The sequence below is a fragment of the Musca domestica genome, unplaced genomic scaffold (genome assembly GCF_030504385.1).
Source record: "Musca domestica strain aabys unplaced genomic scaffold, Musca_domestica.polishedcontigs.V.1.1 2, whole genome shotgun sequence".
NCBI classification, from domain to species: Eukaryota; Metazoa; Arthropoda; class Insecta; order Diptera; family Muscidae; genus Musca; species Musca domestica.
In genome coordinates, this window is record NW_026712249.1 from 15,885,388 (window position 1) to 15,912,615 (window position 27,228).

General features: G+C 36.9%; 2 protein-coding genes across 5 annotated transcripts in view; one reads left to right on the plus strand and one right to left on the minus strand.

Moving 5' to 3' along the window:
- Positions 1-26,615, plus strand: part of LOC101894231 (hsc70-interacting protein 1) — a 35,313-nt gene extending 8,698 nt beyond the window's left edge. The window contains exon 3 of one of the 4 annotated variants that reach the window (XM_020038898.2): positions 17,009-19,420. In XM_020038898.2, the coding sequence (XP_019894457.2) occupies positions 17,009-19,392 (2,384 nt within the window). In that variant the 3' untranslated portion in view covers positions 19,393-19,420. Of the gene's footprint in view, positions 1-2,358; positions 4,735-7,741; positions 10,059-17,008; positions 19,421-24,989 lie in introns of those variants that run through there. The other 3 variants (XM_020038900.2, XM_020038899.2, XM_059121870.1) reach the window with 3 other exon arrangements.
- On the minus strand, positions 21,262-22,150 carry LOC109613759 (uncharacterized). Its single transcript, XM_020038897.2, has 3 exons — positions 22,042-22,150; positions 21,783-21,962; positions 21,262-21,722 (listed from the first exon to the last, which is right to left on the minus strand). The coding sequence occupies exons 1-3, from the start codon at positions 22,096-22,098 to the stop codon at positions 21,471-21,473; spliced, it is 489 nt and encodes a 162-aa protein (XP_019894456.2). The 5' UTR covers positions 22,099-22,150; the 3' UTR covers positions 21,262-21,470.
- Positions 26,616-27,228: the final 613 nt, after the last annotated feature.

Here is a 27,228-nt window from a genome sequence, read left to right on the forward strand (position 1 = left end):
ATGTTCAGTTCACGAGCCATTTTTCGGCCATTACGATGCGGGTTTCGATCAAGTCGCTTCTTTACTTTTCGAACTGCTGCATTTCTGCTGATGTTACTGTTTTCTTCTGTCCACTTTCTTGACGTAGGGCTACGCCACCAGTATCACGGTAACGAGCGATGGTACGAGACTCAAAAGATTTATTCACATTTAAATGCTGGAGTGATCCAGCCACTGATCCGATAGCCACTTGTGGTTTTCCAGCCAATTGTGAAGACATCACACTATCACACCTGAATTCCGAATTCACGAATAACTTTTTCCCTGGAAAATTCTCAACAAAATGATTTTGTACACTTTTAAACAATATAATGAGCTGTCTCTGGAATAATTTTAACATCTGTCGGACGAGTGGCTTGGAAATGTCAGCAGTCTGAAGTTGGTTGCAGTATTTCATCTCACCCTGTTAATGTTCGATATCCTTCAAATTTTCTACATAACAATATTTTTATCTGTATTAAATGAAGTATGAACCAGTAAAGAAAGTCCTAAAGTCGGGTGGGCCGACTTTATGATACCCTACACCACTTTGCTAATTTAGTAGAGCTTCACGTAACAATTAAAAGTTTTTATGGGAGAATTCAATAATACACGCTATGATTTCAAAAGACCAAATATGCCGAAGCATTTGTATCTTTCAAATTCGGACTTGTATTGCCCATTTGATATATATAGGAGCTATATCCGAATCTGAACCGATCTTGATAAAATTTGTCAAAGATATTTCTGAGCTGTATTTGATATATTTCCCTGAATATCGTTGTTACGGTGTGCATATTACGGCTGTGGGTAACAAATATAACAAATCGGATGAAAAATGTATATGGGAGCTATAGCTATATCTGAACCGATCATCACCAAATTTGACATACTAGCTTCTAGACTCAATTCGGTCGTATGTGCCAAATTCCAACCCATTTGGCCAAATATTAGACGTTTGGAGCACAATAAGAGGTAAATCGGACGAAGTTACATATGGGAGCTACATCCAAATCTGAACCGATATCGATAAAATTTAGCAAAGGTATTTCTGAGCTGCATTTGATATATTTCCCCAAATATTGTTGTTACAGATTACATACTACGGCTGCGGAGGACTAAAATAACAATGATGAACAATATATATTGAAGCTATAGCTATATCTGAACCGATTTAGATCAAATGTGGCATATTTATTTTCAGGCCTAACTTGGTTGTATGTGCAAAATTCCATACTATTCGGGCTGATATTACACGTTTGGTGCACAAAAAAAGGCAAATCGGACGAAGATATATATGGGACCTATATCTAAATTTTTACCGATTATCTCCAATTTCAATAGGGTTCGTCCTTGGGCCAAACAAATGTTGTTTGGAAAATTTCATCTCAATCGGATAATAAATGCAACCTGCATTTTATTCACAAGAATACATGGACAGATGGACGGACTGACATGCATAAATCAACTCAGAAAGTGATTCTATGGAGATCCTCAAAATTAACTATGGGTCTATCTCGCTTCCTTCTCCATGTTACAAACAAATGCACAAAGACATAGTACCCTTACCCTATGTGGTGTAGGGTATAAAAATGGAATACTTCGGTCCGCTATAACTGTTACCTCAAGCATATTTCCGCATTTTCCGAATATTTGCACATGTCTCATATCAAGTACAGGGATTAGTCGATATAGTCCAAATCTATCTGTCATGTTGTAATATTTATATCAGACTTAGGTCAGCAACGAATTGGTCAATATTGGCCAACTGATTCGGAACCTCCCCCATAAAGGGTCAACAATTTGAATAATTATAACTCAAGGCTGGGGTTATACATCTGTCGGCAAAACCAACACTTGTTTACTTTATTTTCTATTATTTGTTTACTTTTCTGTTTTGTGGTTACGTTGGGCACCAATTTCAGATATAAATTTGTAATCGTATTGAAATATTCTTTAACTAAATGTCAAAAAAATAATTTAGAATTAAGAAATATTACAATTTACACTTTTACAAAAATGTTAAAGTCAAATTTTGTTGATCGCTAGTGGCCAGTGTTATGCCCATCGACACTTTAAAACGATAATCTTTCAAGAAAATTGATTTTTTGAACCATCATGTCATTTTTCATTGTAATTTTTGCGGATGCAAGAAGTGCAGTTTGAGCTCGCGTCATATACAAAATCTTAATAATTGAAAAAATATTTCTTAATCAACTATTTTTGATTCTGAGAACTTTTTTGAATTTTGATAAGGACTTTTTTCTAGCCCATCTTCCCCAAGTATCTGCGAAATTTTGATAAGTGTATTCTTCTATTTGCTTTGGCATATGTTTGCAGAAACGTCCCATGTGCAATTGTTAGAACCCAATGTTCTATATCTCGATGAGAAGCCACCAAAAATTATTAAAATGGCCAGGACGAAAAAACGCAGAGAAAGGACAACAAAATCGAAGGTAGTGGCAAAGAAACCATCGAGGGGACGTGTCGAAAAATCCAAATTGAAAAATAAAAGCACAGCAGCAAAGAAGACACAGTCATGCGAACCAGATAAAAACTATGATGATCCTCTATATTCATCTGGAGAAAAAGAAATTAAAATGGAAATAGAAAAAAGTCGTGGAAAAGAAAAGGAGGAAATATATGGAATAGAAAACGAAGTCAAATTGGAGGAGGATTTGGAAAGGGTGGCAACAATTCCTGAAGATGATGAAGAAGAATTTGTACTTAAATCTGAGCCAGAAAATGATGAAGAATATGAGTATCATAATCTAGAAAAAGAAGAAGACGAAGAGGAGGGAGATAGTGATAATGGAGAAGATTCACGGGAGGAATATGAAGACGATGAACCCTTAATTAAATTGACCAGAAGAAAAGGTCGACCTCGAAAATATGCCCTACAATTTACAGACAATGGTGATAAACGTCCTGGCTTGGCTCTCTGTCGAGATATTTGCAAACAGAAATGTTCCCAGAAATTTAGCGAAGCTATACGCCTACAAATGTGCCGTACCTTTTGGTCTTTGAGTGAAGATCAAAAGGTGGAATTTGTACGAAGACATACAAAAACAAAACGTTATGTGCGTTTGAAGCGGAATCGCAGTAAAATGCGGGGCAATAATTTTTGTTATTATTTGGATGAATGCAGCAACAGGGAGGAGGACAAGGATGACGATGAAGGAGGTGGAGGAGTAGAGGAAACGAACATAACAAGGGTGTGTCGCAAATATTTTGAATCGACATTGTGTCTAACAAATTATACCATTAAAAAGGCCCTGGAAGGTTATACACCCCAGGTGGAGGAAAAGACTACAACCTCGGCAGCCAGCCAGGAGGATAGAGAAGAAAGAGAAACCCAAAACAATTCCAAGGAACCTGAGCAATATTTGGATGCCGAAACTGGTGATCTAATTACCATAGATCCCAAGGCAGGGAAACAAGGCAAGGCAAAGAAAGAAACCCCAAATTGTGATGATCCTGAAACCCCCAAAAAGAAGCAGCGAGTACGTTTGAAACCCGGCGAAAAACGTTTGCACAATCCGAAACCCATCAAATGTGCCGAACGTTGTATACACAAATGCCACACGAAATTCAGCGAAGAGGAACGTCAACAAATCTGCAACGTATTCTGGTCCCTGGACTATAATCGCCGTAAGGATTTTATTTTGGCCCGCATCGAAACTCGGGAAGTCGAGACGGAGAGAGCACCAGAATTTCGTAAATCGAATCGTCCACCCAGAGCCTATCACACGAGATTTTTCTTACGCTCCCCCAAGAGCAATGAAAACATACGGGTGTGTAAACATTTCATGATGGCAACTCTGTCCATAGCCCGGACTTTTATCACCAATGCCATAGATTATGCCGATAAAAATACCGGTTGCTATACGGGTTGTGATCGCCGTGGTCTCAACTCCACCCCTAAACGTGTAAGTCCTGATCGCATGCAATTGATCAAGGATCACATTGGATCCTATCCCACCTGGATTCCGCACAAGAAGAGTAAGACACGTTATTTACATCATATGTTGAGTATAAAACGTATGTACGAAGAGTATCGGGAGTTGTGCGAGGCCCAACAGAGGAAGTTTGTGTCAACGAATATGTACTACAAGACATTTCATGAAGAGTTCCGATTATCGTTTCTTTCTAATCCCGTGCCGAAACGGGGTGGAGGTTTCCTCAAGGCTAATCCCAATGTCTCGCATTACACAGGCGAAGAACCGGGAGGTATGTGGCTAGATCCCCAGGGAGATAAATTGGATGTTGGCCTACACAATCCGGCACAAAGTTTTATGGTAGTTCCAAGGACTTCCAAGATGCCTGAAAAAATTCCTACCAACATAGATTTATCAGTTTCTTCTTCTGCCACAACAACAGCAACAACAAAATCTGAAAATGTTCCCACTGCCACAACGAGTCTAGTTCCACCTCTTCATCCCCCTTCGCAAACTTCATTTTGTTTTAATCAAACCTTCATCAACTATGGCCATTGGACTGAACCCATGCTAAATCCTTCGAATCTTGTTGGGCCACCCGCAGCTGTTCAACAGGAATTTAATTCAAATTTATATGAAAATAGTCAACCTCAACCGGCTCACACGTCTTCGTTGGGATCTTTGTTTAGGAAACTATAGTTGGATTGTTTTTCTTTTCTTTTTTCAAAGTAGAATGAATTATGAATTTTAAAAAATTGTGAATAGATTATTTTTTATAAAAGCAAAATAATGGACCTTAGAAAGAACCATAAATAAATGTTGAATTCTTTTATATAATTTTTAAAAAGTGAAATTTTGAATTGGATTTTTCCCCACAGATGCGCTTTTTCGATTTTTAAATAAACGGCTGCTTAAATGCAATTTTAATCCTGGCCTCCACACGATGAACTTTAGGCGAAGCAGATAAGGCTTTATGTCGTTTTAGACAAAGGACAATCTCTTCGTTCCAAAATAAATGAACTTATGTTGTAAATTTTGAAATTATATTTTGAAGGAATTAAATTTTGAATTGGTTTCGTTTCAAATATTAACGAATTTTTTACACCCTCTGCCATATGGCTAGAGAGAAGAGTATTTATCATTTGATACGGCCAAAACGTGCCTCATCGAAATAACGGATGTATATACAAGGTCTCTTTGGACCAAATCCGTTTCAGGACATTTGGAGTCGGTCTAGCGATGTACGTCCGTCTCTCTGTCTGGATGATAACTCTCGAAGGGAGTATACGATTTGGTTCAAACTTGGTACATCGTAATATTATTATCAAACTTAGATCGAGTTTAGAGATGGACAATATCGGTCCACCCCTTCTGGTACCTCCCCCACAAAATGTCAATATTTTCAAAGAAAATATTTTACTGCACAGAGAGATAAAGGATAATCCGATTTTGCTCACACTTTGCAAAACCTAATATTTTCACCATTGCTAGGTCAGGTGCGAAAATGGACAATATCGGTCCACTCTATCAAGTATCTCCCCCACAAAGGGTCAAAATTTTGAAAAATTATAACGCCTTAAAATTTTGATTTATGTGTCCGATTCTCTTCAAAATACACACAACACAATTTTTTTATTAACCCAAGGTGTGGTGTGAAGATGGAATATATTTGTCCACTTCTTCTGGTATCTCCCCTATAAGGGGTCAAAATTTTGAATATCCATGAAGCAGATAAAACGCAAAATTAACATCCGATTCTATTCATACTTGGCACATCTCAATATTTCTATCAACACAAGATCTGCTATAAAGACGGTAGAGATTGGAACATTCTTTCTGGTACCTCCCCCACAAAGGGTCAAGGTTTTGAATAACTAAAACGTTTATAAAATCCGAAATAAACATCCGGTTCAATTCAAGTTACACAAATCACAATTTTTTTTGTTATTCCAAGGTCTGCTGTGAAAATGGGATATATCGGTTCACTCCTTCTGGAACATCCCCTACAAAGGGTCAAAGTTTTGAAGAACCAGAACGATCATAAAATCCGAAATAAGCATCCAACTCTCTTCAAATTTCACAAACCTTTTAATTTTTACACATGACCTGCTTTGAAGATGGGATATTTCGGTTCATTCCTTCTGGTACCTCCCCCACAAAGGGTCAAAATTTTGAATATCAATGAAGCTCATAAAACGCGAAATTAACATCCGATTTCATTCAGACTTGGTAAATCTCAATATTTCCATCAACACAAGATCTATTATAAAGATGGTAGAGATCGGACTATTCTAGTACCTCCCCCACAAAGGGTCAAGGTTTTGAATAACTAAAACGTTTATAAAATCCGAAATAAGCATCCGATTCCATTCAGACTTGGCACATCTCAATATATTCATTAATACAAGATCTGTTATGAAGATGGTAGAGATCGGACCATTCCTTCTGGTACTTCCCCCACAAAGCATCAAAATTTTGAATAACCAAAACGATCATAATATCCCAAATAAGCATCCGGTTCTCTTCATATTTCGAACATTCCATATTTTCTACTAACACAAGATCTGCTGTTAAGATGGGATATATTGGCGCACTATTTCTGGTACTTTTCCCACAAAGGGTTAAAAATGTTGAAAAACAAAGATACTCATAAAACGCAATATTAACATCAGATTCCATTCATACTTGGCACATGTCAATATTTCTAACAACACAAGATATGTTATAAAGATGGTACATATCGGACTATTCTTTCTGGTAAATCCCCCAAAAAGGGTTAAAATGTTGAATAACCAAAACGATCATAAAATCCGATATAAGCATAGGATTCTCTTCATATTTCGAACATTCCATTATTTCTACTAACAGAGGATATGCTATGAATATGAGATGTATTGGTTCACTTCTAGCGGTACCTCCCCCACAAAGGTTCAAAATTTTGAATAACCAAAACGATCATAAAATCCGATATAAGCATAGGATTCTATTCAAATTTCACATACCCCATTATTTTTACTAACACAATATATGCTGTGAAAATGGGGCTGTATTTCTGGTACTTCTCCCACAAAGGGTTCAAAATTTTGAAACAAAAAGCGCTCATAAAACGCGAAATATGCATCCAACTCTCTTCAACTTTGGCCAATATGACCAACCCGTTCTGGTACTTCAACCACAAATGGTCGCAATTTCCAATACTTATATCCCAATATAATTGCGAAACAAGTCGCTATATCTAGTACCTCACGTATATTTCCACATTTTCCAAAATTTTGCACATATCTCATATAAAGTATAGGAAGTAGTCGATATGGTCCAAATCAGGCTCGTTTTAATCAGTTTATATAAGTCTTAATCAGATACGAATTGCTCAATATTGGCTAACTGCTTCGGAACCTCCCCAATAAAGGGTCGGAAAAACCGACTGATTCTATTTTAATTGTTTTTTTTTTTCAAAAATAGGACCCTCGAAATGCCCTTTTTCTAATTTTTAAATAAACCGCTGTTCAAATGCAATTTTAGTCCCGGTCTTCACACGATGAACTTTAGGCGAAGCAGATGCCTCCTTGGGCATTCTATATTCTTTGGAGTCCCCACATTATATTGAATGTGTACAAAATTCCAAGATTCCCGATTTCGTCGTATCGATGGTTTCAAGTGTTTTTAAATTTGATAAAATTTAACTTTTTGTTAATTCAAACTATTTTTAGCAAAAACAAAAAAATCCTCTCTCTGCGAAATTTTGATAAGTGTCTTCTTCTATTTGCTTTGCCATATGTTTGCAGAAACGGCCAATGTTCAATTGTTAGAACCCAATGTTCTATATCTCGATGAAAAGCCACCGAAAATTGTCAAAGCAAGAACAAGAAAAACAAAAAAGAAGAAAAAACCACTAAAGGTGGATAAGTTGAGACATAAAAGCAGATTGGCAAAGAAATCTAAAATCCAAAAAGGAACGAAGGTCAAGAAACCTCACGTCCACAGTGATGATGATGATGCCACAACGGCAATTAATGATGATCCCCTACTGACCATGGAGAAGCCCATAAAAATGGAAATAGATGTTGAAATGCCAACGGATGATATAATGATACCAAAAGCGGAGGAGGATGGACAAGAAATTTCCCCAGCCAGCAAATATTCCCCAGATACCTCGGAACTAAAATACGAAAATTCTGAAGATGGCTCCAATGAAGAAAATGCCAAGGAGAATGAGGAAAATGATGATGGGGATGATTATGGTGATGATCAAGATGATTCTGCCGACTCTTATGTGGCATCTTCCACTGAAGCAACAGAGGAGGAAGACGATGAACCTCTGATTATGATTGCCAAACGTAAGGGCCGGCCACCGGGAAAGCAAAAATTACCACGTCTCAAACAATGCCGAGGGGCTTGCAAACAAAAATGTTCGCAAAAATTCAATGAAGAACAAAGAGAGAAAATCTGCAATCTCTTTTGGTCTCTGGCGGAATCAGAGAAACGGGAATATATACGCCAACATGCCAGGACAAAAGTGAGACACTACATTCGTCTGAAGAATAAGTCGACACGGCAACATAACTCTCCACATTTTGCCTATTATTTGGATGGAGATACGGGTGGCGAGGGGGAGAACAAATTGATACGGGTCTGTCGAAAATATTTCGAATCCACCTTGCATATAACAAATTATAAAATCAAAAAAGCCCTGGAGGGTTATGAAGCCCCACCTGTGATCGATGTCAAGTTACTGCAACAGCAAAAAAATCGCCCAAAAGAAGAAGAAGAGGAAAAAGATGAGGGACCACAACAATATCTCGATCCCGCAACGGGAGATCTCATTACCATAGATGCCAAGGCAAAAGAGAAAGTCAAGCCAACTCCCACCGCCCCAAAACCCAAATACAAACCTCGAAAACGTGGTGACCCCCCTCCTGAACATCATCCCAAACCCATTAAATGTAAACAGCGATGTATCTACAAGTGCCACACGAAATTCACCGAAGAAGAACGCAAACAAATTTGTGATGTATTCTGGTCTCTGGACTATAACCGGCGCAAGGATTTCATTTTGACACGCATCGAAACCAAAGACATTGAGGTCCAAACAATGCCTGAGTTTCGGAAAACAAATCGCCCTCCGCGGGCCTATCACACACGTTTCTATCTGCGTTCAAGTTCACAGGGTGAAAATGTACGAGTGTGTAAACACTTCCTCATGAACACCCTTTCCATATCGCGTATGTTCATCACCAATGCCATTGACTTTGCCGACAAGACCACGGGCCACTATACCGGCTGTGATCGCCGCGGTCTCAACACGGCCGGCAATAAAATCGATGAGGAACGTATGAAATTCATACGAGATCACATTGCCTCCTATCCCTATTGGACGCCAAATAAGAAGAGTAAATGTCGTTATCTCCATCACTCGCTGAGCATCAAACGGATGTATCTGCAGTACAAAGAGATGTGTGAGGGACAGCAAATGAAATTCGTTTCCACGAATATTTACTATAAAACATTTCATGAGGACTTTCGTCTGTCGTTTCTCGCGAATCCAGGGCCGACAAAGGGTGGTGGTTTCCTAAAAACCAATCCAAATGTTTCACATTACACCGGCGAAGAACCCGGTGGTATATGGTTTGATGCCAATGGCGAGAGATTAGATTTAAGTAAACACAATCCTGGTGATAGTTTAATGTATTTGAATTATCTGCAATCACGAACAATGCCTGCCGTAACGATGCCGGATGATTCGCAAAGTTTGTCAAATAGCCAGCTTCAACGGCAGGAGGAGGAGGAGGAGGCGCAACAACATACAATTGTTCATCCTTCCACGTCGTCTTTTAATTGGAATCCTTCATTGAATTATGCCCAATTTATTGATACTGCTGCCCTGAATTCCAATCTAATAAGTCAACCTGCCATAGCTACAACAACGGCGAGTGGAACACGTCTAGCAGCACCAGCATTAGTGCCCCAGCCACCAGATTTTAATCTTAGTTTATATGAAAATATTCTACCCCAGGCCCATGCAGCATCCACCTCTTCAATATTTAGAAAACTTTAGAATTAAGAATAGCTCATTAAGGAATAAAAAGTGGATTTCGAAGAAAATTGTGGATTTTGAAAGCGTTTTCCTTTTTGGAAGGAGTACAATCATGCATGTCGAGTTTTTATAGCCTCCACCTTGGAAAGGAGGATGTGTTAAATTTGTCATTTCGTTTGTAACACCTCTTTATATCCATCGTAGTCCTCATAAAGGATATATATATTCATGATCAGCATAAAATTCTTAGTCGATTTAATGATGTCTGTTCGACAGTTTGTCTGTCCGTTGAGATCAGACAAACATTATCTGATGTAGAGCTTTGAAATTTTTATACCCTACACCACATAGTGGTAAGGGTATTATGTCTTTGTGCATTTGTTTGTAACATGGAGAAGGAAACGAGATAGACCCATAGTTACTTTTGAGAACCTTCATAGAATCACTTTCTGAGTCGATTTATGCATGTCAGTCCGTCTGTCCGTCCGTCCGTCCGTCTGTCCATGTATTCTTGTGAACAAAATGCAGGTCGCAATTATTATCCGATTGAGATGAAATTTTCCAAACAATATTTTTTTGGCCCAAGGACGAACCCTATTGAAATTGGTGAGAATCGGATCAAATTAAGATATAGCTCCCATATATATCTTCATCCGATTTCGGGTTAAATGTGCACCAAATGTCCACTGTCAGTCCAAATTACCTGAATTTTGGCACACCCAACCGAGTTCGGCCTAGAAGCAAGAATGTCAAATTTGGAGAAAATCGGTTCAGATATAGCTATAGCTCCCATATATATCTTTCATCCGATTTGATCTTTTTGTCCCTCACATTCCTACTATGCACTCCACAACCGAGATATTTGGTACCAGGTATTAGATGGAGCACAGAAATAGCTGTTTTAAATTTTATCGAAATCGGTTCAGATTTGGATATAGCTCCCATATATATCTTCATCCGATTTCGGGTTAATTGACCACCAAATGGCCAATATCAGCCCAAATGGCCCGAATTTTGGCACATGTGACCGAGATTAGCCTTAAAGCAAATACAACAAATTTGGAGAAAATCGGTTCAGATTTGGATATAGCTCCCATATATATCTTCATCCGATTTCGGGTGATTGACCACCAAATGGCCGTAATAGCATCAATTTTGGCAATTCCGACCTGAAACCAGCATATAAGCAAGTACACCAATTTTAGTAAAAATCGGTTCAGATATAGCTATAGCTCCCATATATATGTTTCATCCGATTTCGTCTTTAAATCCCTCACATTCGTAATATGCACTCCACAGGAATGATATTTGGTACCAGATTTTAATTTTATCAAAATCTGTTCAGATTTGGATATAGCACCCATATGTATCTTCATCCGATTTCGTGTTAATTGTGCAACAAATGGCCAATATCAACCGAAATTGCATGAATTTTGGCATATCTGGCCAAATTCAGCCTAGAAGCAAGGACACCAATTTTAGTAAAAGTCGTTTCAGATATAGCTATAGCTCCCAAATATATCTTCGTCCGATTTCGGATTAAATGTGCAGCAAATGGCTAATATCGGCTCAAATGACCTGACTTTTGGTAGTCTATAAGCAAGTAGATCAAATTTAGTGAAAATCGGTCGGATACAGCTATAGCTCCTATATATACCTTTCATCCGATTTGTACTATAAGTCCCTCAAATTCGAAAAATGTACGATACAAGAATAATATTTGGTATCAGATGCAGCCAAGAAATATCTTCTTTTTCAGTTTTACAAATATCGGTTCAGATTTGGATATACCTCCTATATATATCTTCATCCAATTTCGTTTTGATTGCGCACCAAATGTCCAATATCAGCCCAAATGTCCTGGGTTTTGGCACATCTGACCGAATTCAGCATAGAATCAAATACATCAAACTTGGTGAAAATCGGTTCAGATATAGCTATAGTTCGTAAAATGCACGATAGAATTAGATAGATTTTGATTTTGTACCAAATATCTCATAGAGCTCTGAAATGCTCTGTATAAACCTTTTTACGAGAGCTCTACTAAATATACATGGTGGTGTAGGGTATCATATAGTCGGCCCCGCTCGACTTTTGAGCTTTCCTTACTGGTTTATACTAGTTTGTATTATGTCTAGGAGGGTTGCTAATGAAAATGAGATACATCGGTCTACATTTTCCTATAGCGCTCATATAACGGTACGTTCGAATATTAGATATTTTGACGACTTAAGCCAAATTTTCTAACGAATTTGTATAAATTTTTGGAATTTGTAGTTCGTAATGGATTCTAGTTCCCATGGGCACCATATAACGGTACACTCCGATAATCCGTATTTTGATGATTTTTGCTCCAGTTTTTCATGGAATTGTTCAAAATTTTGTATTGAAAGTTTATGACGGGTTCTAGCTTCTGTGGCTAAGCGTTTTATACCGGTACCTTTGGATATTCGTTTCTTTGACGGTTTAAGCCACGTTTTCTAAGGAATTTGTTTACATTTTGGAATTTGTTATTCGTAATGGGTTCTAGTTCCCCGAGCAGAACATTGTATATATCGTGCCCATATAACGTTATCTTCCGATAATCAACATTTTGATGATTTTTGCTCCATTTTTCTACGGAATTGTTTCAAATTTAGTATTGAAAGTTTATAACGGGCTCTACCTTCTGTGGTTGAGCTAGACTATAGGCTAGGTCCACGTATTGTTATAACAATCCATATAACGGTTCCTTCGGATATACGGTTTTTTGACGATTTAAGCCACATTTTCTAATGAATTTCTCTACCGTTTGGTTCCAGTTCCCGGGGGTAGAACATTGCATACATAGATCCACGTTTTCCTATAACGCCCAAATAACGTTGTCTCTCGATAATCGGTATTTTTATGATTTTTGCCCCATTTTTTCACAAAATTCTCCCAAATATGATATTGAGAGTTTGTAATGGGTTCTATCTTCAGTGACTGGGTATTTGTCTTTATAGGTCCATGTTTTATTCCAACACCCATACACCGGTAGCTTTGGATATTCGGTATTTAAGCCACATCGTCTATAGGATTGGTTTCAATTTATGTATTTGTAGTTCATAATGTATTCTGCAACAGGTGTCGGAACAATGTCCATGTTCGTCCAAGCTTTCCATATAATGGTACCCGCAGACATTCGGTATTTTGATGCATTCTTCAAAAGATCTCACTGGTATTTGCAGATTGAAGTGAAATACGTTTGAGTCCCAAGACTTTTATTTAAAAATGTTTTTCCTAATGGTGGAGGTTATTAGAAATTCTGCCCGGGGGAACTTATTGTCTTTTTCTTGTTTTCAAAAGAAAATTAGTTTTACAGATTTTCACACCTTTAAGTTTGTCCGTCGGATAAGACCTCAAATATGAACCCAATGTGTATACGACGGACAACTTCAAAATGAGTTGTTGGTTTTGGGGTACTTTCTCAGAGGAAGCAAACATATCGGCCACAGCTTTTTCCAAGCTGGGTGATAACTAGCTATAAGGTCGGATTGCATTATAATTTATATAATCATAAATATAACTTTTTAAAATTATAGCCATCATGTAGTCCAACAAACGTCCTGTAATCAAGCCTCATGTCACGGCTATGGTTGCTAAGTCCTTGCTGTGGACTTGGCAACTAAATGACGGAGTTTTTAATTCATTCTAATTCCTAAAAATGATACTAAGTATTTTTAAAGTGCAGTATAGATATACAAATGGGCTTTTCGAAATTTGAACTTTAAGATAACGAAAAGTTGTAAAATGGTACTAAACTTCTAAAGTGGTACAATTTCATATTATGTGAATAGATAGAGCTGAAAATTTAAAATTTGGTATGAGAATCAAGGTTGAAAAGTATTTTGATGAGATGTTTTTGGAAATGTGTACTATGTGTGCGAACTGTACTAAATGGTACTAAATTTGGAACAATTCGGTTTAGGATAAACGAATGAAGCTGGAATTTTTAAATTTTGTATTGTATTGGGGTTCCTGTTGTCGCTACAAGTGCACGAAAAGTACTAAATAGTACTACATTTGGTACAATTTGGTATTGGGTGAACAGATAGTGCTTTAAATCTTTAATATGGTATTGTTTGGTATTGAAATCTTAAAATGGAGATGATTTCGGAAATGTGTACTATAATTGTGCGAAAAGTACTGAAATATAGTTCCATTTTTGGCATTGGATGAAAGAATTAGATAATATTCTGAAATTTGATATTTAAAATACTAATGGTATCTGTGTTTGAAACTTAGCAGTGGTTTGGTAATGCGCCCAATATTTGCACGAAAAACACTGATTGGTACTATATTTGGTATTGTGTGGAGGGATAACTTTCACGGATGAAACCGTGAAATTTTATATTTCGATAACTGTTGGTGTCTAGGATTGAGATATGGAACTGTTTTACAAATGAGTACTACAATTATGTGAAAAGTACTAAATGTTCCTAAATTTGATTTTTAGTAAATATGTAGAGCTAAAATTTCATATTGAGGTCTCTGTTGGTAACTGGTGTTGAGATCTGATAGTGGTTTTGCAAATGCGTACAATAATTGTGCGAAAAGCACTAAATGGTACTAACTTTGGATCAATGTTGGTGTCTCGGATGGACAGATGTAGATTGTTTTCGATATGCGTAGTAAAAGTTACTAAATTTGGTATTGGGTGAAGGGATCGAGCTGAAATTCCGAAATTTTTATTTAGGTCACTGTTGGTATCTGAAATTTAGATGTAGAAGTGGTTTTGGAAATGTGTACTATAATTGCTCGAAAAGCACTAAATGGTACCAAATTTAGTATTGGGTGAAGGGATAGAGTTGGAATCCGGAAGTTCCAGCCTTAAAATATGCAGGAAAATTCGGAAATTTGATTATTAGATTCCTTATGGTATCTGTGTTTGAGAGTTTGGAAATGTGTACTATAATTGTACGAAAAGTACTAAATGGTAATACATTTGGCATTGGATGAAGGAATAGAGCTGGAATCCTCAAATTTCATATTGAGGCTTCTGTTTTTATCTGGGATTTGGATATGGAGTTGGTATTTGAGAAAGGAATCCGGAAATTCCGGCCTTCAAATATTGAGGAAAATATCGAAATTTGATTATTGATTACTGATGGTATCTGGGTTTGAGAGTTTAGAAATGCGTCCTATATTTGTATGAATAGTACTAAATGTTACTATGTTATTTGGTATTAGGTGAAGGGTTAGAACTGGAATCCCGAAATTTGATATTGAGGTTTATGTTGGTATCAAGTGGTAGTTAGGATCAAATGTTAATAAATTTGGTACTACGTGAAGGGATAGAGCTGAAATTTTAAAATTTGATATTGAGGCTTGGCTTGGCTTCTAGGTTTTAAATAGGGAGACGTTGAAATAGTTTTGGATAGAAAGATTGGATGTGGGTCCATTGTGCGATGCTTTTACTAATATCTCCTTTGTAGAAATCAAAATTAAATCTTTTGCAGAATTTTTGGTGCAAAGGAAAACATTTTCCAATCTCATTTTCTCTTTGTGGGAAAAGGTACCAATCTTGTGTTAGCGTAAATATTGGAATGTTTGTGTCTTAGAATGAATCGAATGCTTACATCGCATCTTATAATCGCTTTGGTTATTCAAAATTCTGATCCTTTGTGGGGGAGGTACCACAAGGAGTGAATCGATATTTACCATCTTCACAACAGATCTTGTGTTGATAAAAATATTGGGATGTGACGAGTTTGAAAGGAATCAAATGCTCATTACTCGTTCTATGAACTTCATGGCTATTCAAAAGTTTGACAACTTGTTTGGGAAGTACCAGAAGGAGTGGGTCGATGTATACTATCTTCACAGCAGATCTTGTGTTAATACAAATATTGGGATGTTTGGAATTAAAAGACAATCGGTCTCTTATTTTACATTTTATAAGAGTTACACTTATTTTAAATGTTGCCCCTTTAGGGGGGAGGTGCCAGAAGGGGTGGTGCTATATATTCCATCTTCCCACCTGCTGTTAGAAATATTGGGGAGTGATGGTTTTGAAAGGAATTGGATTGTTTTACGAGCTTCATGACTATTCAAAATTTTGCCCCATTTTGAGGGAGGTATCAGAAGGAGTAAACTGATACATCTCATCTTCGCACCAGATCTTGCGTTAATAAAAATATTGGGTTGTGTGAAATTTGAAGATAATTGGGCATCTTTTTCACATTTTATGAGAGTTATAATTATTCCCGATTTTGAATCATTGTGTACGAGTTATTTGATGGAGTGCTGCACCCATGTTGCCCATTTACGCACCTCACCTGGCACTGACAAAAGTATTATAATTTGCAAAGTTTGAACAAAATCGTATGATCCTTTCTCTTTCTATGGGGTATATCATTTTCCCTGAAAAAGTTTACCTTTTGTGGGGGAGGTACCAGAAGGAGAGGGACGATATTGCCCATCTCCGAACTCTATCTAAGTTTGACAATAATATTACGATTTACCAAAATTGGATCGAATCGGGTACTCCCTCCAGGAGTTATCAAGCGCACCAGCCAGACGGACACCCCTAAATCGACTCCCAAGGGTCGAAGACTGTTACTTCGATGAGGCACGTTTTTGCCGTATCAAATGATATATATCCTCTGCAGACATATGACTGAGGTTATACAAATATTTTTGATTTTGACTTTTGATTTAAAAGTGTGGCTTTAAAATGTGAGGCTTTAAAAAATATTTTTGGAAACACACTGTTTTAGTTTTTTAAAAAATAAAAAATTTTGGATTTTTCTGGAACCTTAGATTTAAAAAGTACCATCCCACTTTAAAAAAATTGTGATTAATTTGAAAAAAAAAATTAAAAAGTCTCTAACAAAATATTGAATTTCAAACACAAAAACACCACACTTGATAATTTAACCATGTATCTCTCTCTACATGACCCAACCTCTCTCTCTCTCTCTCCCCCACTCTCTCTGATCCATCAATATCTGTGAAATTTTGATAAGTGCCTTTTTTGCTTGCCATATGTTTGCAGAAACCGACAACATGCAATTGTTAGAACCCAATGTTCTGTATCTCGACGAGAGGCCGCCAAAAATAGTTAAACAAAAACGGTTGGCCAAAAAGGAAACGCGGAAAAAGAAAAAACCAAAACCGGTTAGAAAAACTAAAAAGGAAAATCGCCTTAAAAAAGTCAATATAAAATTGGAAGCGGCTGCAAATGAAACCTTAAGATCAGGCGATGATCCTTTGTGTACTGCCAGTGCTGCATCCGAGCAAGAAATCAAAATGGAAGCTGAAGAGGAGGAAACGGAAGCAAGTTTGAAAATGGAGACTGAGGAAACATCCGACCATAGACCGGCATTGGAAAATGCCTTAGAGGAGTTGCATTTGGCAAGAGAAACCAAATGTGAATTACGATATGATTCGGGAGAAGAAGACCAAATGCACGAGGCTAATAAAGACGATAGTAACGACAATGAAGATTATGTGGATTCCGATGAAGATTTCCTGGGAGAGGAGGAGGTGGAGGAGGAAGATGGAAATGAAAACGACATGGATGAGGATGATGAACCCCTGATAATTCTTACCCGTAAAAAAGGCCGACCACGTAAATATCCCCTCAAAGAGGAGGGCCTATCCGTGAGAATACCACGCATGGAACAATGCCGGGAAATTTGCAAACAAAAATGTACCCAAAAATTTAGCCAGGAACAAAGACAGGCCATGTGCGAATATTTTTGGTCCCTCAGTTCCGAAGAAAAGAAACAGTTCATAAGGCGGAGGACAAAGACCAAGCGTTATACGCGCCTCAAACGGAAAAATGCCAAAAGTCGTGGTAATAATTGTTGTTATTATTTAAATGTGGCCAATGAAAACGGAAGACGGGGAACGGAGGAGGGGGAGGAAATACCCTTTATAAGGGTCTGTCGGAAATATTTCGAATCTACGCTGTGTATTACAAATTATATGATTAAGAAAGCCTTGGATGGTTATGAACCGGAAATGGAAACGAAACCACCCGGAGTCATGGAAGGTGGTGGGGAGGAAACGAAAGCTTCCAAGAAACAGGAAGATACGGTCCAACAATATCTAGATCCGGAAACGGGCGACTTAATAACCATTGACCCCAATGAAGAGAAAAAGAAACGCTTGGCGGCGGCGGCATCCATGTCCACACCGAAAAAACGTGTGCGGCGCAAGCCCGGCGACCCCCTACCCGAACACTTTCCCAAACCCATTAAATGTGCCGAACGCTGTATACACAAATGCCACACGAAGTTTACCGAAGAGGAACGCAAACAGATTTGTGACACCTTCTGGTCCATGGACTATAAACGTCGCAAAGATTTCATTTTGGCCCGCATTGAAACCAAAGAGGTGGAGACCCAGACCACACCGGAATTTCGTAAATCCAATCGTCCGCCACGAGCCTATCACACTCGATTCTTTTTACGTTCGGCCGGACTGCAGGGTGAAAATAAACGGGTGTGTAAACATTTTATGATGGCCACCCTGGCCATCAATCGTCAGTTCATCACGAATGCCATAGATTTTGCCGACAAGACCACCGGTTTCTATGCCGGGGCCGATCGTCGTGGCCACAATGGAAAATCGAATAAAATTGGTCCTGAACGCAAGCAGACCATTACAGATCACATCAGTTCCTATCCCACATGGTTGCCAAATAAGAAAAGTAAAACGCGATATCTTCACCATTCGCTGAACATTAAACGGATGTACAAGGAGTACAAGGACATGTGTGTGGCGCAGGACAAGAAATATGTATCGAATCACTACTACTATCGTTCCTTTCACGAGGACTTTCGTTTGGCCTTTCTCAGCAACCCGGAACCGAAGAGAGGTGGGGGTTTTATGAAATCCAATCCAAATGTATCCCACTACACAGGCAATGAGCCGGGAGGCATGTGGCTGGATCCCCGGGGAGAGAGATTAGATTTAAGCCATCATCGGCCATGGGAAAGTTTAATAAAATATCCCAAACCTGAAACACAACCCGCCACCTTGGAAGGAGCAACAACAGCAACAAACACCAATGTGATATTATCAACTAATCCTTCCAACATGGGAAATATTTTTCTCACGGTGCCGCCCCCCTCTTCGGAGGATTCTTCAAATATTGGCCACGTTGTACAACAACAGAATCCAGAGGTTTTGCCTCACAATCCCGCAGCCTCATTTAGTTTTACACAATCTTCTCTCAGTTATGCCCATTTAATTGATTCTTCGGGTCTCTTTTGTCAACCTCCTCCGGCGGCTGTGGGGCGCCATGATTTTTCTTCAAATTTATATGAAGTGCAGAATTTGTCACAACATGCCCATGGAGCAGCATCCACCACATCGTCAGCAGAAGGATCGGCGGCGGGAGCAGCTGCTGCATTATTTCGAAAACTTTAAGTTGTTTTCTTTTTAATATTTTAAGATATTCCAATTAAACTGAAATATTTAAATAACAACTGGAAATTATGGGCGTTATAATGTATAATTTGGAATCGCAGGATCTGAGACACTTTTATTTAAGATAAAATGGTAAAAGTGCCAACATATATACAAGCTCAGATTTGAGGATTTTCTTGAAGGCAATCAGACAATTTCGTGTTTTATGAGCTTCATGAATTTTCAAAATTTTTAACCTTTGTGGGGGAGGAACCAGAAGAAGTGGGTCGATATATTTCATCTTCACAGCAGATCTTGTGTTAGTGGAAATAATGGGATGTGTGAAATATGAATAGAACCGGATGCTGCATATTTCGGATTTTACTATCGTTTTGGTTATTCGAAGCTTTGACCCTTTGTGGGGGAGGTACCAGAAGAAATGGTCCGATTCCAAACATCTTTATAACGGATCGTATTTTGATAGAAATATTGAGATGTGCCAAGTCTGGATCAATTTCACGTCTTATGAGCTTTGTAGATATTCAAAATTTTAACCCTTTGTGGGGGAGGTTCCAGAAGGAATGGACCGATATATTCCATCTTCACACCAGACCTTGGATTAATAAAAATATTGAGATGTGTGTAATTTAAAGACAATCGGACACTTATATCACAATTTATAATAGTTTTAATCATTAAAAATGTTGAGCCTTTGTGGTGGAGGTACCTGACCTAGCACTGACGCAGATATTAGGATTCGCCAAGTTGGAGCGAAATCGGATTATCCTTTCTCCTTCTGTGTGGTAAATTTCTTTGAAAATTTTGACATTTTGTATGGAAGGTACCAGAAGCAGTGGACCGATATTGCCCATCTCCGAACTCAAGCTAAGTTTGACAATAATATTACATTGTACCAAATCTGGTACTCTCTTCGAGAGTTATCGTGCGCACCAGCCAGACAAACAGACTTACGGACGGACATCGCTATATCGACTCCAAATGTCCTGAAATGGATTTGGTTCAAAGAGACCTAGCGTCTAAAACCTTTATTTCGACTGGTCAACTTTTGGCCGTATCAAATGATATACCCTCTCTAGCCATATGGCTGAGGGTATATACTTTTAAAGGAGCGGGTCAAATCTATTTTGTTTTTTAAGGTTTGGATTTTTCCAAAAATATTTATCCTCCATCTATAAAAGGGTGTATTTTTTAATATTTTTGAATTAGTTACTGATTGTGAACTATTAAAACCGAACAGGGATTTTTTTTTTTTCAAAAATATATTAAAAATATATTCAAGGATATATAAATTTGGGTACTCTTTGAAAAATATTTTCAAGGATATAGATCGCATACATTTTCAAAAAAATCTTGTATTTTTGGATTTTTTTTATTCTTTTTAATATTTTATAATGACTATTTTTTTTTTCTAATATTTTTAAAGAAGTTGCTGATTGTGACATCCAGTTGGAAAAATGTTATAACATATTTAAGAACCATCAGAACGGAGATGTTTTCAAAAATATTCTCAAGAAACTATAAATTGTTGTATTTTTGCATTTTTTTCTACTCAGATTATTTTTTAATACTTTACAAAGACTATTAATTCTTTTTTCTTATTATAAATTGTTACAAGATTTGGATTTTTTCAAAAATATTTTCCTCACTCTATAAAGGCGGGATCTCCTAATATTTTTAAAGGAGTGACTGGTTGTGAACTTTAAAAAAAAGATTTTTAAGGGACATCGGGTTGGAATTTTTTTTTTGGGAATATATTTAAGGGCCATCAGAATATGTATTTTTTCATAAACATACTCAAAAATCTAAAAAATCGGGTAGTTTTGTAAAAACTATTTTTAAGGATTCACAACTCGGAGATTTTTTGACAATTACTTTTAAAAATATATTTCGAACGATTTTGTTTTACATTTTTCAAGGAATATTAATTCGGGATTTTTTTAAAATAATTTTTCACAAACTAAAAATTAAAAAAAAAAATCAAGGCATATACAATTGTGGAGATTGTGAGCTGTTTCTTATTAATTCATGTTTTTGATGGAATTGTCTATCGTTTTCATAAGAAAAAATTTCGTAATTCTTTAAGCGCTTCGATTTCTCTTCTCCCACATACTAGACAACCTCTTGAAAACATAATTCAATTGGACCACAATAATGATGGCAGAGAGTATCATTATTCCTTGAATTAAAATTAAACTTCTAGCCATGCGGTCATCTTCATCATCGAATATCTCATGGCTGAAGACACCACGAATGAGGGGTCCATAGGTGGCAATATAACGAGATCGGCTAATGCAGAGTAATGACACCAATGTCAAATAGACCAAAATGCACTGAAATTTAATTTTAAAACCTATAAAATAAAAAAAAATTGAGTCTATATTTCCGCTCACATGAATCCTTGAGAACATTCGTGTAACCGACAATTTCGAATGCCATAGCCATGTACCCAACGAATAATAAAACGATGCAAAGCACAGAGCCACACTAACACACCGATGTTCGAATAGCTTCAAGTCATACATTGGTGTATCAAACAAATCGATAATGTAATAATTCCACAATGAGAGGATCTGTTGGGAGAGGGAGAGAGAGGAAGCAGGAAAATATTTAAATTAAATATTGGAGTTGTTAGAATGGTTTATAATTTACCGCCACGGCGAATTGCGCAAATGCTATTAATTCCTTGCGGCTTGGACAGCAAATCATTATTTGAAGCAATTTTTTGACTTTGGGTTTGGAAAGAAAAAAATAATTAAAAATACATTTAACAAAATTATGGGGAAATTGTTATGGCAAAGTTGACAATATACAGTTTACCCCCTGGAAGATTATTGTCTATATGGGCCCAAGATATCATATATCCCTCATGTAAGGGTACCTTCCAATATTCGATATTTTGATGATTTTAGCGACATTATTCACCGGGGTTGTTTTAAATTTCGTATTTAAAGTTCGTAATTGGAATTACAGTCTATGAAAAAATATTGTCTATACAGGTCCAGGTCTTCGTATAGACCCCATATATTAGTACCTCCCTATATTCGGTATTTTGACGATTTTAGGTACAATATTCAGCGAAATTATTTGAAATTTTATATTTGAAGTTCCTAATAGGTACTACAGCCTGTGACAGAAAATTGTCTATGCAGGTCCAGGTCTTCGTATAACGCTACCTCTCTATATTCGGTATTTTAACGATTTTAGCTACATTATTCACCGGATTTGTTTTTCAAGTTTCGTATTTGAATACAGGGTGAAATAAAAAAACTGCAACCACCTTCAGACTGTTGTCATTTCTAAGCCACTCGGCCGACAGCTGTTAAAATTATTCCAGTGATAGCTCATTATATTGTTTACAAGCCTGCAAAAGCATTTTGGTGAGAATTTTCCAGAATAAAAGTTATTCGTGATGGAATTCAAGCGTGATAGTGTGATTTCTTTATATTTGGCTGGAAGCCCAAAAGCGGCTATAGTCTGAGCACTCCAGCATTTAAATGTGAATAAATCTTTTGTGTTTCGTACCATCGCTCGTTACCGTGATACTGGTAGCGTAGCCCGACGTCAAGCAAGTGAACGGAAGAAAACAGCAACATCAGTAGAAATGGTTTGAAAAGTAAAGAAGCTACTTAAAAGCGATCAAAACCCGCGTCGCATTGGCCGAAAAATGGCTCGTGAGCTGAACATATCGCAATATTCCATTCGGCAAATAATGAAAAATGAGCTCGGGGTAAAGCCGAAAAGTGCAAGAACTTACACCGCAACAGAAAGAAAATGGACTCAAAAGAGCTAAAGAGTTGCTTCACTTGGCCGAAAGTGGTGAACTGGCGAATTTGAGTTTCTCCGATGAGAAAACATTCGTTGTCCAGCAGTTTGTAAATAAATAAAATGAGAAAGAGGTCAGCTGAAAATATACACCATCGGTTGGCCACCAGACCTCAAGCGCCGGCCATGGTGATTGTGTGGGCCGCCATAACAGTCGATGGTCGCTCTCCGCTATATCCGTATTTATCGACCGTGGCATCAGAATAAATGCCAAATATTATAGCGAAAATATTCTGGAGGTTGTATTAAAACCTTGGGCAGGCAACATTTTGGCCGCAGCCCTTGGACATTCCAACAGGACTCAGCACCATCGCACTCAACACGTGTCACCCAAGAATGCTTACAAAATGAGGTTCCTCGCTTCATTTCCAGCGCACAATGGCCACCAAAATCTCCGGATACCAATCCGTTGGACTATTGTGTCTGGAGTTAAGCAAGGTTGACACTAGAAAATACTAACGTGTCGATCACCTCAAACAAGCGTTTCGCCGGGAATGGGCCAAAACACCGTACAGCAACTTTAGGGCAGCGTGTTTCGGTTTCATTGGCCGTTTGAAGGCCATAATTCGTGCCAAAGGTGACCAATCCAAATTTATTCTTAAATTTTATGCTATTTCCGACATTTTCGCTTTCATTCAATAAAATTAAAAAAAAAATAAAATAATGACTTTTTACTTTGTTGCAGTTTTTTATCTCACCCTGTAATGGGATTATGAAAAAAATCTTTAATTTTTTTTTTTTTTTAAATAATCCAGTTTTTAGGTCCTTTGAAAAAAAATATATTTCAAAAAATCCAGTCCTTTGAAAACATATTCTTTTAAAAATTCAATTTTATTGGTCCTTTGAAAAAAAAATCTTTCAAAAAAATCCCAATTAATAGGTCCTTTAAAAAAATATTCTTTAAAATATTGGTCATTTGAAAAAAGTGTCTTTAAAAAAATCCACGTTTAATGGTTCTTTGAAAAAAAAAATGCTTTAAAAAAATCCAGGTTCATTGATCCTTTGAAAAAATTTTCTATAAAAAATCAAAGTTTATTCGTCCTTTAAAAAATGTTCTTTAAAAAATCCAAATTAATCGGTTCTTTAAAAAAATATTCTTTAAAAAAATTCACATAAATTCTTTAAAAAATCCCCAATTAATGTTTAAAAAAATCCTTCTAAAAATTTTGTTGAAAAAATTGTCACTAAAAAAATGCTTATTAATTGGTCCATTGAAAAAATATTCTTCAAAAAATCCTCATTTATTGGTCCTTTAAAAAAATATTGCTTAAAAAAACACGTTTATTAGTCCTTGAAAAATATTCTTTAAAAAATTCCCATTTGTTGGTCCTTTGAAAAAAGATTTTGAAAAAATCCCCATTTATAGGTCCTTTGAAAAAATATCCTTCAAAAAATCCACATGTATTGGTCTTTTGAAAAAATATTCTTTAAAAAAATTGCCTTTATTGGTTTTTTAAAAATATATTATTTAAAAAACCTTCGTTAATTGGTCCTTTAAATTTTTTTTTTAAGAAATCCAAATTTATTGGTTCTTTGAAAAAATGTTCTTTAAAAATTCACAATTTTTTTTTTTAAATCCCCATTTATTCTAAAAGAAATCCTTATTGTATTGAAAAAAAAATCCTTATTAAAAATCCTTTGAAAAATTGTCTTTAAAAAATGGTAATTTTATTGAAAAAATACTCTTCAAAAATCCACGTTTATTGGTCCTTTGAAAAAATATTCTTTAAAAATATCCGCATTTATAATTCCAATTTTTTTTCTTCTCCCTCCAGGCGTTATTGAACCCGACAATGATGTCGACCAACCCATGGGCGATTCCTCCAAGACACCCAGCGAAGAAGATGTTGACAAGTCGAGTGAACTACGCTCCCAGGCAGCTGCCGCCTACAGTGAACAAAAATTCCAAGAAGCCATCGATTTGTATACCCAAGCCATTGAAATTAATCCCGGTAATGCTCTGTTCCATGCCAAACGTGGTCAGGCCTTTTTGAAGCTAAAGAAACCGAATGCCTGTATTCGCGATTGCAACAAAGCTTTGGAAATCAATTGTGATTCGGCTGCGGCCTACAAGTATCGTGGTCGGGCCAATCGTTTACTCGGCAATTGGGAAGAGGCGGCCAAGGATTTGCGTCAGGCCTGTAAACTCGATTACGATGAGGAGGCCGATGAATGGTTGCGTGAGGTAACACCCAATGCCAAGAAAATTGAACAGCATCGCTTGAAACAGCAACGCAAAAAGGCCGAACGTGAGCGTAAGGCGGCGGAGGCCAGACGTCAAAAGGCACGTCAGGAGCAACAGAAACAACAAAGTGCTGGCGGTTTCCCCGGTGGCTTCCCGGGAGGTTTTCCTGGTGGTTTCCCCGGCGCCGGTGGAGCTGGAGCTGGCGGTGGTGCTGGTGGTTTCCCTGGCATGGGTGGCGCGAATATGGGCGACTTGTTGTCCGCCATGAATGATCCCGAAATAATGGCTGCCTTTGAAGATATCATCAAGAATCCGGCAAACATTGAGAAATACAAGTCTAATCCCAAGATTTCTAAACTCATTGAATCCTTTAAGGGAAGCTTCCCTGGTGGTGTTCCTGGTTTCCCAGGAGCTGGTGCAGCTACTGGTGCTACCGAAGATTCTACTCCACAAGCAGCTCCAACCAACGAAGAGCCCAAGGCTGCTCCCAAGAAACCTGATTTTGTCGATGATGGTTTGGACTAAATGCCATTCTCAGCAGCTGCAGTTGGGGAAATTTTATTTATAAAAAAAAAATTTTTTGAAAAAAAAAAACTCAATATTAAATATTTCATTTGAAATGAATGTATCTAAAATTTTGTTTCGTAAAAGTTTCCTTATTAATTTTTAAACATGTCATTTTATACTTTTTTTGTAATTTTATTCCCAAACATTTTTTAAATTATTTGTCAAAAATTGCATTAATCTTATTTTTTTTTAAATTGTATAAATTTTTACGGTGGAAGAGAACCAGTCTCGAAACATTTTATTTATAATTTTCTGGCTCTCTTTTTCAAACTTTTCCAAGTCTGTTCCAAGTAGATTTTTAATTTAACCCTTGTATTTAAAAAAAATCAATACTGAGTTCTATTTACACTCACACACACCTAAATACACACATACATATAAACACGCCTACTCGATGTCATCGAAGTCAAATCCTTATTAGCTTTTTGAAAAAAAAAAAAAAAAAAAAAAAAAAACACAGAACAAAAAGTAAATGCATTTCACAAGACTTATTCATTATTAATTAACTATAAAAGAAAAAAACAAATCCTTATCTAATCAAGGAATTGAAATACCGTTTTAATTATAGCCTTCTAGCAATGTAAAATTCTGAGTTTTTGGTTGAATTAAAAAAAAAATAAAATGAATATTAAATAAAATACAAAAAGAATTATAAATATTTATATATAAAATGTAGTGAAATGACTAGCCGACTGACTGATTGATCGAGAATCAACGTCCAGGAGAAACGGCTAAAGCTAAAATCTTGAAATTGTTGACAAGGGCCAGATATGGTGCGAAGGCAGGCATATGATAAGGCTGAGTTTTTGGAAATTTGTATTTGTAAATTTGAACGAAAAGTACTAAAAAACCAGTAAAGAAAGTCTTAAAGTCGGACGGGGCCGACTTTATGATACCCTACACCACTTTGCTAATTTAGTAGAGCTCCACATAACAATTAAAAGTTTTTTTTTTATGGGAGAATTCAATCATACACGCTATGATTATAATTATAATTTAAAGTTCAAAGGACGAAATATTCCGAAGCATTTGTGTCTTTTAAATTTGCACATATGGATATATAGGAGCTATGCTATATCTGAACCGATCTTCACCAAATTTGACATACTAGCTTCTGGACTCAATTTGGTCGTAAGTGACAAATTCCATCCCATTTGGACAAATATTACACGTTTGGTGCACAATTAAAGGTAAATCGGACGAAGTTACATATGGGAACTATATCCAAATCTGAACCGATCTTGATAAAATTTGGCAGAGAT